The sequence below is a fragment of the Callorhinchus milii genome, unplaced genomic scaffold (assembly GCF_018977255.1).
Source record: "Callorhinchus milii isolate IMCB2004 unplaced genomic scaffold, IMCB_Cmil_1.0 Scaffold4, whole genome shotgun sequence".
In the NCBI taxonomy this organism is placed as follows: Eukaryota; Metazoa; Chordata; class Chondrichthyes; order Chimaeriformes; family Callorhinchidae; genus Callorhinchus; species Callorhinchus milii.
In genome coordinates, this window is record NW_024704745.1 from 11,727,800 (window position 1) to 11,740,726 (window position 12,927).

Sequence of the window (12,927 nt, forward strand, 5' to 3'; positions counted from 1 at the left end):
AGGTGGGAGGAGCGGCCCTCGGAGCCGACGGTCTGGAAGCCAGTGACGCTGTCGGGCAACTAACCCGAAGGCACCACCCCCCCCCCCCCCCCCCACCCCACCCCGCCCACTGCGTCCAGTTGAACACGTCACGTCGCTGACGGTGAAGGGGAGGGGGGCGGGAGAGTGACGCCCGCCCGCCCGGCCCGCCCCGCCCCGCGACGCGCCCCGCCGCCATTGGCTGCTCCGGAACGTCAATCAGCCGGGCAAGGCCGCCATCAGGTTACATTGAGCAGGAGGTTACCAGCTGCAGTGAGTGAGTGAGTGAGAGAGAGAGAGAGAGAGAGTGAGTGAGAGAGAGAAAGGAAGGAAGAGATAGGGGGGGGGGAAAAAAGGAAGAGGAGGAGGGGAGAAGAGCAGAGCAGAGAAGAAAAAAAATAGTACAAAGACAGCCGAGTGAATTAGGGAGGGGTCATTTTTTTTTAAAACCGTTTTAATTGGGGGTAGAGAAACCCACGGGCTTTTTTTTTCTCTCTCTCTTCTCTCCCCCCCCCCCCACACCCCCCCTCCACACCCACCCACCCACCACCCTCCCTCCCTCCCACCCTCCCAGACTGACCGCCTCTGACTGTCTGTCTGTCGGAAACCGTTTTTAATTCTGTTTTTTTTAAAAAAATAGATTTTTTTTATATCTATCTGTTATATATATATATATCCATCTCTCTCTCTCTCTATCTATCAGGTCGCCTGTGTTTCTTTTTTTAAACGAGAGAGAGAGAGGGGGGGGTGGGAGGGAGTGCGTGCGGCCGTTTTTTTTAAAAAAAGAAAAAAAAAGGGATAAAGAAAGAGAGAGGGGAGAGAGGGAGAAAATTAAGAGAGAGAAATTTTATCTGAGGATTGAATTGAATTGAATTGAACTGAAGGAGCCGCCATGGCAGGAACCACCACCACCGCCGCCGCCGCCGCCATCCTCCTGCATTGAGCTCAAGACAAGATCCAATGTAGAGGGCTTTTCTTTTTTTTTGTTGTTGCCTCTCTTTTTCTTCCCTCCTTCCTTTCCCTCCCCCTCCCCTCCCTCCCTCCCTCCCTCCCTTCCTCTCCTCCTTTCCTTCCTTCTTTTCTTCTGCTGCGGTTTTATTCATTATTATTTTTTCTCTCTCTCTTCTCTTCTCTTCTCTTCTCTCCCCCAACCCCCACACAACCCCCCTCACCCCCATTCCCATTCGTGCAAGGAGAGAAAAAATTGTGGGTGGGTGGGTGAGGGGGAGGCAGAGGAGGAGGAGGAGGAGGAGGGGTGGGGGGGGGTAAAAAATCGCATACGCGATGAAACCAGGTAGACGAGATTAATTTTTTTCGGAAAGAGAGAGAGAGAGAGAGAGAGGACGAAGAGGAGGAGAAAGGGGGGTGGGGGGGTGGGTGGGAGGAGGAGGAAAAAAAAAAGGACAGACGAGAGGGAGGGAGGGAGGGAGGGAGGGGGGGGAAGCGAAGTGGGGGTTTTTTTTTTGAAAAAATATATGTTTGAAAAATTAGATGTCGCTTTAAAGTAAAAATCATGAGTGGTCGACCCAGGACAACGTCTTTTGCTGAGAGCTGCAAAACGGTGCAGCAGCCCTCTGCTTTTGGGAGCATGAAAGTCAGCAGTAAGTACATTTTTATATAATTATCAATACAATCCTGTCTCTCTCCCCCCCCCCCACCCCCACCACCCCCCACCTCAACCCCCACCACCCCCCACCACCCCCACCTCACCCACCTCACCCCCACCACCCCCCACCTCACCCCCACCACCCCCCACCTCACCCCCACCACCCCTTCGTTAGCCTTTCTCCAAACCTGAAGAAAATATCGTTTGAATCCCAAGGAATGATCGATTTCCGCGATCAGTATGTAAGGGATATATGTTCAGTCAGGGAAATGACATCCCGTGTTTAAAATTCCTTTTTTTAAAAAAAAATCCGGATAAATCTGTATGTGAAAAAAAATATATAAAATTGCTGCCTGGAAATCATTCGCCCGACATCTGCTTGCAGTTAGGTTTCTGTTCGCATGCCATTACCTAAGATTTTTTTTTTGAAAAACAAAACGAAATTTGACTTATTTTTTTAAAAAAAAGAAAGACGAGAAAGATTGATTTAAAACCATCTGCTTCTGGTGTTTTAAAGATAGGAGTGGGGACTTGTACTCACAGCGATGGCAAATTACAGAAATGATCAGGGTTCTGCTGACTTGACCCTTCGGAAATTTATGAGGAATATAAGTGTGTGATTTTTCTAAAAGGGAACAGAAATAGGACAATCTTACTCCTTTAAACAATAGATGTGAATTGTTTGTGATGTGCCATTTCTTCCCCCTCCCCCTCTCCTGGGCCTACATGGATCAGGCTTATTCATGGGCTGTGGTAGTTTAATCAATTCGTATCTGAAGATGCTTGAGTTTGGCATTTCTACAACGTCGTTTACAGGTCACTCATTTACCTCCCGTGTTGATACGTCTTGGTTTATTATGCTCAAGAACGTACAGTGCAACAGTTTTAAACATAGAGGCCTTATGTTTTAGTGAAGGCTTGTGCAATTTGTCAAATCGGTGAGTGCTGCGTTTCTGAGATGTGCAAATTGCCTATCCATCAAAAGGGGTTTATTTTCTTACAGTTCTGAATGTACAGCATTTTTGTTTTACCTTTTCACAAATGAGCGGGTTTGTGTGTTAGGAAAGGTGCAACTTATTTGTAAAATTCACCAACCTTATTACACGGCCCTTTTTCAAATCAATAACTCTTGACTTTGGAGGTGAGAATTCTATTTTACCTATTTTCACGATCATGTCAGTATTGGGACATCTATATCTAAGGCATGTAACTCCCGAGCAACCTACTCCCAAAATAGAATATTGTAGTTGTGAAATTTTGATCAAGATTTGTGGGAGTGAAGCTGAGATTTTTTTNGTCCTCAAGTGATGTTGAAGTTTATGACCAAATGTGCTACAAATCACAAATATTTTGCTTTTGCTTGTTTTAAATGTATTTTTTNCCTGCATAGCTAAGAGTGAGCACTATGAGTACCACCGATGTGGTACATCATTGATGAGTCAGCTTTTGTAAAGTATTTTAAGGCTGGAAAAAGAATCTTTTAGAAATATTGCCTCAGTGGGAAAACATTCTTTTAGAAATATTGCCTTATTTTTTTCTCCAGAGAAAAGTGATAAACTTCAAATACCACATCAAGGAATGTGGCGCATTATCAAAGGATACTTGTTAGGAAAAGATATTCATTTATTTGGTGGTATATTCCAGTAGGAATAAGTTTTGGATTTGTGTTTAGGATGCTGAACTGAAGGGTGTATAAATGCACCACATTTATTAAAAAAAAGGGGGATAAGGGGAGGGTGGTGCAGAAACCAACTAAAAGATTGCATCACAGAGCGCCATTGTTGACAAGTGTTTACCCTTTTATGATTAGAAAGGTGTATTATATGGCTCCAAGGTAGTCATGGTGCTTCTCTTAGCCATTCAAAGAGTTGCACATTTGCTTCTTGGCCTGTGCTAATTTAGTCAATTTCAGCAAAGATGGCAATTGGGGTGTTATTGTTGGCTTTAGAGGCTCCAGATAGGAAAGGAAATTGTTTCACTCAGATTGTGTTTTCTGCTGGGAATGTTGGGAATACAGTTGAGAAATGGTTGGGCTTGGTTACGGTTACGGTAGCACAAAAGGGAACTTAGTGTTTCTCACGCTCACTCGCCACCAAGAGTGACACGTGAAAGGTCATCATCGCACACCCAAGCCCATTGTCGGTGAGGGTGGGGGGTTGGCTGGGGGGCTATGAACGGAGGGAAGATTGCATCACCTTTTCTTTCCTCATCCTCTGTGTCCCAGCCTCCTTTAGGTGGGTCCTGCAATATGCATGATTCATATCCCAGTTGAGGGTGTACGTAAGTGACTACTTCCTAGACCTTTGACATAGGAGTTGTGTTCTTCCTACAGTATTTCCCAGTGGGGGGGAATTATTTGCCTACCCTGATAACTGCTGAGATTGGGAAGTTGCCAGGTGTGGAATGTTGTATGAAACTGCATTTGTCACTGGTGCAGTGGATCAATACACTAACATGCTACACTGTTGGGCTTCCTACAAACATTCTTGTGACCTTGATGTATTATTGCTTGTTTTCTTATAATTGCAATACATTTACTAAAACAACACTATATTGCGGATCTGCTAGTTGCATGATAAAATGCACATGGCTCGTGACTCTCACAATAGTGGTAAAGTTAAATAAAATATCATTCACATTTTCATAATGACTCTGAAAAGCAGCCTAAGGGGTTGCTACATTTCATTGTTTGTTTTCAATTCATTCACTGAGGTTGGGTTAATTTAATTTGGAAAAAATATATAAGTTCAGTGACGTAGTTAACAACTTCGAACATGTAGAGGTCAGAAGAAATAAATAAGTAAAATAGCCAGCCATAGTAACCGACTTCTGAAACTTGCTTGGTGCTGTTTTACTTTCTGCCCTTGTAGGTGAAGAGTAAACTTGCAGATTGTACAGTATTTGTGTGTCCAAGAGTCCTGATAAAATAAAAAAAGAAAAGATTTACATTGTGGTACTGTATTTAAAATAATTCCACAAAGTTCGATGCCCTTTCCTGGAATTGAAGTTCATCCAGCAAAAAAAGTCTCGTCTGCACATTATATTTGATCTCAATATGAATGGCATGTATATGTAAAAGGTAATTTCGATGAGCAGTTCACTCAGCTACTTGTATTTTTTGAATTGTATATGGATTGAAACTCAGACAAAGGAAATAGCTGCTGCTAGATTAGGTGTGACTGCCTTATGAGATGTATATTGTGATATCAGAATAGGTAAAGCGCAATTACTTTTAGCCCATTGCTTGCTTATTCTCAATGCCTTGTGGTTAATCACTTTTCTGATTCTGACTGCAAGTGGTTTCAGATGCTCTTTTATTTCCCCTTCCTACCTACTGCCTTTCTAATGTTTATTTGTGACTTTCCAAAAAATGGATGTTACAAAAATTAGAAGTTAAGTGTATCAAATTTAATATATTTACGATAAGGATTCACCCATGAAAGATGCCAATTTGGGCTTGTAGCTGTTTTTTTAAGATGCATGTATATGAAAAGAGCAAGAAAGTATCTTTTTAGGCCTCACTAATAAATGGTCATACTATTAAAATCAACTCTTAAGAATAAATTCTATATGCACCCAAAGCTTATTTCAGTTTGTGTATCTGTGTTACAAGTGGCATAGAAGGCCAATAAAGAGGGGAAGATGGTGTATCTGAGTGGAACGTTTTTCTTGCCCTTGTTAACATATTCAGACAGTAAACGCAAATCCAATTTGGTTTTGATTTTTACTCCTTGTTCTAGAAGTCTGAGCATTTGAAATTATCAAATAATTGTCCAATATCTCCTGTAGGGTATATTAAAGAAAATACAAGGATCTGAATGTAACTTATACAAGTAAATGAGTCTGAGTTGAATTCTATGTTTTCATTGTATTTTTTTTAAAAAGACATAAGGTGGGAAATTTACTCCACTCTGTTTCTAAGTCACATTGTGAAATCTTTTGTTTTTAAATCTGAGTGACCTCAAAATTTTTTGATTGAAATTTGCCACCAAAATAAGTAGGACTAACAGAATTAATAGTGTTTGAATTTAAGGTAATCTCTTGCCTCTCTGTGTTGGTCAAACTCCATCTTACAGTCATGTCGCTGCACGTAGTAGAACTGGGCATGAAAGTGCCAAACAGTGCCAATTATAATGGATTGGTTTGAATCTGAACAAAATGCTGTGTATAACATAAATCAGTTGAAAAGCGTTGATTTGATTCTAAGCTGTGCTCCAATAACTATTGCAAGATATGGTTTCACAGATTAGACTGATGTAACACCAGCAAGGTGTTAACATTAAATCCAACCGGCCTTTGTTACTGGTCAGCGGAGCTCTACGCATGTGCTAGTTGCGCATATGCAATGCTTTCTTCATCCCCTGGTGAGAGCAGTTTTGAAGCAGGAAATGTAAATCCTTTTCCCGCTCCGAATTGCTCTACTGCTGGAAGCAATGACTAATTGCACTACAGTTGGAGGCAATGACTAATAGCTCCAGCAGTATAAATTTGGCATCGTTTAAGGAAGTTACAGTGAGAATTGGAAATGTTGCACTTGTGCCCTTCGAAAATTTGGTTTAAGCGGTTTATTTAGGTGGTGTAGAAGGCGGGTTGTCCTGCAAATAGCACAGATTGTAATTGGTCTGAGATGGTGGAAAATATTAAATTTCTAGTACTGTTTTTTAGTTTACTTAGCATAGAATTCAGTTCTTTTTAAATAATCCTACCTGTGAGTGGCAAAGGCTAAACTATGAGCCTATAACTTGCTTTATATCTTCTCCCCTTTGTGTGTTATCTTACCCAACAATTTAAGTTTGTTCAATTTATGCATATTTCTGAACCATTGTTATGTAAGTTTAGAATTCTTATTTGCTAATATGTTTCTGCTGATGGGAGGTTATTTCACTTCACTCTTGAAGTGCTTAGCTTCCATCTTGAAAATTATCCAAAACTAGCTCCATGACTCCATGGCTCAGTAACAGCAACTAGGACAATCTTCTTGCTTCAGTTTCATGAGAGGCTGGTTGAGGAAGGTCAGTAAATAATGAATTTAAGTACATTTTACTAGTATGTGGAAGTATGGTATTGTTTGTAAATCAGAGATTAGAATTGACTCTTCATGGGGCACAGTGCCTTTAAATTGATATATTGTAGTGTGGCAAATGTGGACTCAGCCTGTGACTTTACAATATTGGTAAAGTAGGTTCCTTGGCTTGCTTAGGTCATGGCAGTACAGATGGATTTCTATAGGAACAAAACCTGAACATTTCATCTTGAATTGCTGCTGTGCACAGGACAAGCCTGGCATTGGTTATTCCGACTTCTACAGAGAGATGTACAGTGAAATAAATGAACCAGAGAAAATTGGTGGGGATAAAGAGAGAAACCAAACATCACCCTTGCTGTAACAGGAAGTTCATTGGAAGACCATGTTGAGAACACATTAGGAACATGTGGCACTGGAAGAGCTCCTTTAAATCTACAATTGACATACACAGGCAGAATGGCCAATTGAGCGAGGTCCCCCTGCAAGAGTTTGGGACTTTGGAGAGGATGAAGGGAAAAGCTCAGCAAAAAAAATTGCATCATTTGACTTGACCAATTTGAATTGTGCCTAATAATAATCCTTGCATTTGATAGAGGGCCTTATCAAGTCTTCCGAGACGTCTTAAAGCGCCTCACAGGTTATATTGTAAAGTGAATTGACTATACTTTGTGGGTGGAACGCAGCAGCCAATTGCGCACAGGCAATTGATGACGGCAATATGAAAGGTAAAGACTTGAATAGGCAGGGCTATGGATTTGAATGAACAGTTTGTTCTGAACGCCTGTCAGACTATGGGCCAAATGGTCTCATGCATTGTAAATTTCTATGATTAGTATTATTGATACCTGGTAACTTTTAGGCAATTTTGTATTCAGAATTATTTAAGATTCAGATCAAAACTGATGCCGGGGCAAGAAGCAATTGTGACCAGATTAAATATTTGAACACTATTTTCCTTTATCAGCTTCAGTTAAAGAGAGGAGAGTTAATCAGCTGCAGATTAATTATTTTTTATCTGCATACAAAGAGAATGAGCACAATTATGGGTACTGTTAGCCCCAACACAGAATGTCTCTTCAAATATTGAGTCTGTTTATTCTAAAAGTAATATACTTGCAAGTAATTACAAGGCAGTCTTGTAATTCATAGCTTCAGCTTTATGTTTTGTGTTTTTGGTGCTCTGGTAACCTCTTTATTGGACAATAACGTGTTGTTAACACTTCCATATACCCAGTGTTGCCTCTTGGAGAAATGTACTGACTGAATTTGTGAAGAGTATTTGTAATGACCAGACGTGAATCTACATTCAAAAGGACTTGATGTTTAATGCCAACAGAAATCGGACTGGAAATTCTTAAAACTACTCCAGTCAAGGTAGCTGTTTGATACGTGGACCAGAGCCCTGTCTTCATTGGGAGGGCAAAAGTACTTACCCCTGCCCCCCACTTCCACAGCTGATTCCTACAGGATGCAGTTGTTGACATTCATAATCGTCCTGTTTATTGTTTTTTTTACAAAGAAAAGACTTTTTCTCAATAAACCTGCTGGAAGAAGCAAAGCAGTAGTACATGTGAGATAGAATTTTTGTGCATTCCTTTATATTGTATCTTTTAGCATATATCACCCCTGGAACATATACATTAAAGTCAAAGGAAGTCACCATCATACACTCATGTTGCTACTCTAAAACCAGGAGTTTTTCATTCTTTCTACTCTAACACAAGCTACACATGTACACTTGCAGATGCATTAAAGTGAGGTGTACAATTGTAATATAAATATTCAACAAGTCTCCTTTTATACCAAAATATCTTTTTCCTATGGTGATATAAGAAGAGATTTGGAGTCCGATCTATGGGATATGGAACTTTTTTCTGGGGAAGGAAAAAAATGCCACTTTTTTTCTTCTCTCCCCCCCCCCCCCAGCCCCCCAGAAAAAATAAACCTCCATTTCTGCTTGTAACTACAAACCTGGACCCTAAACCACAGTGTGCCACTGGACTGCAAAGGCAATCAATTTTCTTTATTAGAGGCATTTTAATGCAGATTTATGTTAAATTGAGTTACAATCCAAAAGGTTCCCTAACCAAAGATTATGGTCAGAAGTCCAGTCATTCTATTTCAGTAATACTATTTGATTTGCCGGCAATCAAGCCAAGTGGCTGCTGTTGCATGAATTTAAATGCATATTCAACTGAGTTCTCCACCTCCCCAGAAGGTTGGGCAGCACCACAGCAGGTAGAATGTGGGGGTGGGCGAGGGTGGGTCAAATCAGTCAAAATCCTATTGGGAAGGCCTTACTTGAGCCCAATAGGGTACAGATAGAACAGTGAAACCTTTTGTATTTTAATTTCTTTTGTGTATACCATACTAAACATCATGCTTCCTTCCACTCTGTTGTATTAGATTGTCTAAGTCTTATTTGTGTCTACTCCATTTCCCTTCTGTCTAGAATTCAGCTACGCCCGATTCCTCTGGGTTTTGATCCAACTTGAGTCTTATTTCTCAACTATTTGAGACTTTGCAAATCCTTTTGTTTTTGCATAGTTTTGGGTGAATAGAATTTTGGATGGCTGACAGAGTGCATCTTGTCTCTAATAATCTTCCCAAATCAGATTTGTATTCTGTCTCCTTTTTTTAAAACAAGAAAGAGTACACTCTAACAAATGCAGTACATGTATAGTTATTTTTGATTGGAGAATGACAATCATGCAGTAGTCCATTTATTGTACATCAAACCTGTATAACTTGAAAACTTCTTAACTGGAGAATTATTTGATAACCCAAATGTTACTCAGAATTTTTCAAACAAGTGTCCTGGGAGCACGCAAATTCGAAGAGAAAATAACTAGAATACGTTAGGTTGCAAATAACCTGTAGACTTCTCTTTTCTGGTTTATCATGCAAACCTGGATGTTTTCTATGGCTTCCTAATATGACCTTGCATTCTGCTATTCAAGACTGAACTGCTGAACTTCTGTTGTTTAGTTTTGAATTGGTAATGTGCTAATTGACCTTGCAGCCATTTTTCTATAAATGACTCATCTTAATAAGTAGCAGGTCAAATTACCTCCACCATGTTTCTCTCAAAAAATAGTTTGCTCATACATGGGTCTAAGTATCTCACCACAGTAACTTAACATTATTTGGTTCCCAAATCATTGAATCACCCACCGCCGCTGGGTTCCTTTGAAAATTGATTTGCTGAGAACTATTTCAATAGATGTGAACATTATTTCCGAGGAAAAAATGGCCACTTTTAGCTAACGGGTAATAATCTATAAAGAAGGCATTGGAAGCAAAATTCCAATAGTTTCTAACCCATAATAACATGATTGCTTCCTGGAATTAGCCTTAATGTATATGCTGTTAGAGCAAGCTTTATTTGGATTAAATGGGGGTGACGCTGTTTAATTTTTCTTACAGTGGAAGCTCACTTATTTGTTACTCGCTGTACCCGTTGCAGCTACGCTTGCAACCACAGGATCCAATATGGAATGAAGATTTCAGTGATATCACTACAGGAATGTTGCTTTTTAACAACGTATTCTTAAATCTTTTGAAATTTGCTTACAAATGTTGCACAAGCCTGGTTCAGTGAGAGGTTCAGATTATCTGACATTCCCTGATTATGGAGGGAGATGGAGATGTATATAAGACTATATGTTATGGAAGAATACCCCAAATATATTGTCAATTAAGCTTTATTGATATAGACAGACATGGTTATTTTTCATGGCTTTTTATAACACCCAAGCCATCTAAAATTTTCTTATCTTTGAAGTTCAGACTTTGATGAGATAAGTTTTATTAAAAAAAAGCACCTGTTTCCACAAACCAGATTAGCATGTCCCATGATATTAACTATAATTAACTGTCACTGTTGTAAGCAAATTGCATGGCTATAATTATTTTGGCCCTCACAGGAAATGTATATAAATGCTATTAATATTTCAAATCCCCCTTTATATTGTATTTTTGTGTGAAAATTAATTTAGTAGTTCATTTTCCTATGGAGTCCTGTAGTTTAGTGGTTAGAGCACTCGCCTCGCAAGCAAGAGGATCTGGGTTTGATTCCGGGGCAGGGTGAAACGTTAGGCAAGTTTCCTTACTCCACATGCCTCTGTTTACCTAGCAATAAGTAGGAACCCAGTTGGTAGTCGATTGGTGGATCGCTTTTCTGGGGGTGGTAATCCCTTTTTACATTACTTTTTATATTAATCTGGTCCCCCGATCCACACTGTTTGTGGGACACTGCTGTGTGCATTTTGCTGCCATGTTTCACCCACAAAATGCACAGTCAATTCACTTTACAGTATATTCTGTGAAGCCCTTTGAGATGTCTCAAAGACGTAATCAGGAGCTATATCAAATACAAGGATTATCATTAGTAGTAGTATTTCTTATTTTACACTGTTATGCAATCTAAATGGTCGTCAGAAACCATTCATTCAAAACTCCACAAAGAGCCACTGTTCTTGAGTAATTTGAGTTTGGAAGCATTACAGGGTAAAGGACAACCAATTTGGAACCTATTCTGCATTCCAGCATTTCCTGTTTGCAAAACATTGGCACATCAGATACAGGTGTGTGGATACAACTAGTTATTGATGTGCATTTTCTGTATATGTTGTGTGGGAGCATTCTGCTGAGATCCACAATGTAAATTCATCCAAATATTGAACTTGAATTCTGAGAACTGATTGGACCAGTATCCACTCCTGTATTAGCAAGGTTTTGGATTTGCACATGGTAGTGAAATAAAATACTCGCAGACTACTGAAGAAAAGTCGGTTTGGACTGTGGGTATGATTGAACCCAACATTTGCAGGGTCCCACTAATTTTAACAAGGGACTTGCCTGTATATTGAGAGCCCATATGAGAACTGATTTGTCTTAAGCAGTTGATGCAATTGAGACGGTTTGGGTTTTAAAAGTTAAATGGTTTTAAAAACACTTTAGACTCGAATAATTTCATTCAAATTGCTTAAGGGGTTATCTAAAAAATCATTGTTCTAAGACTATGTTAGAAGAGGAGGTAAATATATTTTTAATATGCTCTAAAATACTAAGATTTGCATTTACCTGACTGTTTCAGAAGTCCCTTGATAAAGGAAATAGTTTCCAAGGTCTGAATAGAAAAACTACTGGCTGCAGAAGTTGCATTGTTAATGGAAAGAGCTGCAGGTTATCTCTGCAAAGTATTTCTGGTTGCTGAAATTTCATGGCATGGCTGAGGGCATGGTGAGGAATGGAAGGGAGAGATTGCGAAACAGTTAGGTTTAGGCAGATGAAAACTACTACATGGCAGGGAGAAAATGTGCAGTTTGGAGATGGGGCGAGAGAGCAATCTGAGCCTGCATCAGAAGCGGGAGAGAGAATAAGCAGACAGAATCTGATCCGAAACAGGTGAGAACTAGATAACCATAGTCAATGTGTTCTTTTATACGTCTGCTACAAACAGAAACTACCTATTTGTAGAAATGGACATTGTATCCCATTATTAGTAGTAGTATTTATGTTTTTAAAATTCACATTTTATAGCAATGGTTTCTTACAGGGAGAAGTATACCAGAACCCCATTATAATGTGATTGTTGAGGTCTATGAAATCCCAACCAACCTTATAATAGGGGTGATTGCCAGTCAGTGATTCCGTATGACTGGTGATGCCACTGTACATGTGTACAGAAACCAGCTTGCCCATCACCAGCACAATGACGTGTTTCAAAGCATGGACATTGCAATTTAATGTGCGCCAATGGAGTCAGTTGTATTTCTATGTACATTTTGCATTTTGGGCATAGTTTAAATGACCAAATTGGGGTCCACATCCCAATTGTTCTATAAGCAAACTCTGTTTTAACAAAGTGCACAACAACAATTTGCATTTATACAGCGCCCTTCACCCGGGTAGCCTCCCAGTGTGCTTAACTGTGGCAGAGTCTGACCCCGAGCCAGGGGGAGAGGGGAGGTGACCGTAAGCACGATCAAAAAGGAAGGTCTTTTAGTGGGATTTGAAAGTAGGGAGTGGGCAAGGTGGCGGGATTGGGGGAGAGAGTTCCAGCGCTTAGGGCCGTAGTGACTGAAAGCACAGCCAGCAATAGTGGAACGGAGGGGGGGAGGGACGAACAGGGAGCCAATCGAGTGGAGGCAGTGGGGGGCATAAGCAAGACGGAAATGTAGGGAGGTGCAAGGGAATGAAGGGATTTGAAAAGGAGAGAGAGGATCTTAAAGCCGATCCGTTCGGAAATTGGGAGTTTCCACTATGATGGCGT

At 40.2% G+C, this 12,927-nt stretch overlaps 1 protein-coding gene across 3 annotated transcripts in view; it reads left to right on the forward strand.

The window, feature by feature from the left end:
- Positions 1-844: 844 nt before the first annotated feature.
- gsk3ba (glycogen synthase kinase 3 beta, genome duplicate a) overlaps positions 845-12,927 on the forward strand; it is an 84,258-nt gene continuing 72,175 nt past the window's right edge. For 2 of the 3 annotated variants that reach the window (XM_042334716.1, XM_042334718.1), the window contains exon 1: positions 1,444-1,619. In XM_042334716.1, the coding sequence (XP_042190650.1) occupies positions 1,532-1,619 (88 nt within the window). In that variant the 5' untranslated portion in view covers positions 1,444-1,531. Of the gene's footprint in view, positions 981-1,443; positions 1,620-12,927 lie in introns of those variants that run through there. The other variant, XM_042334717.1, reaches the window with a different exon arrangement.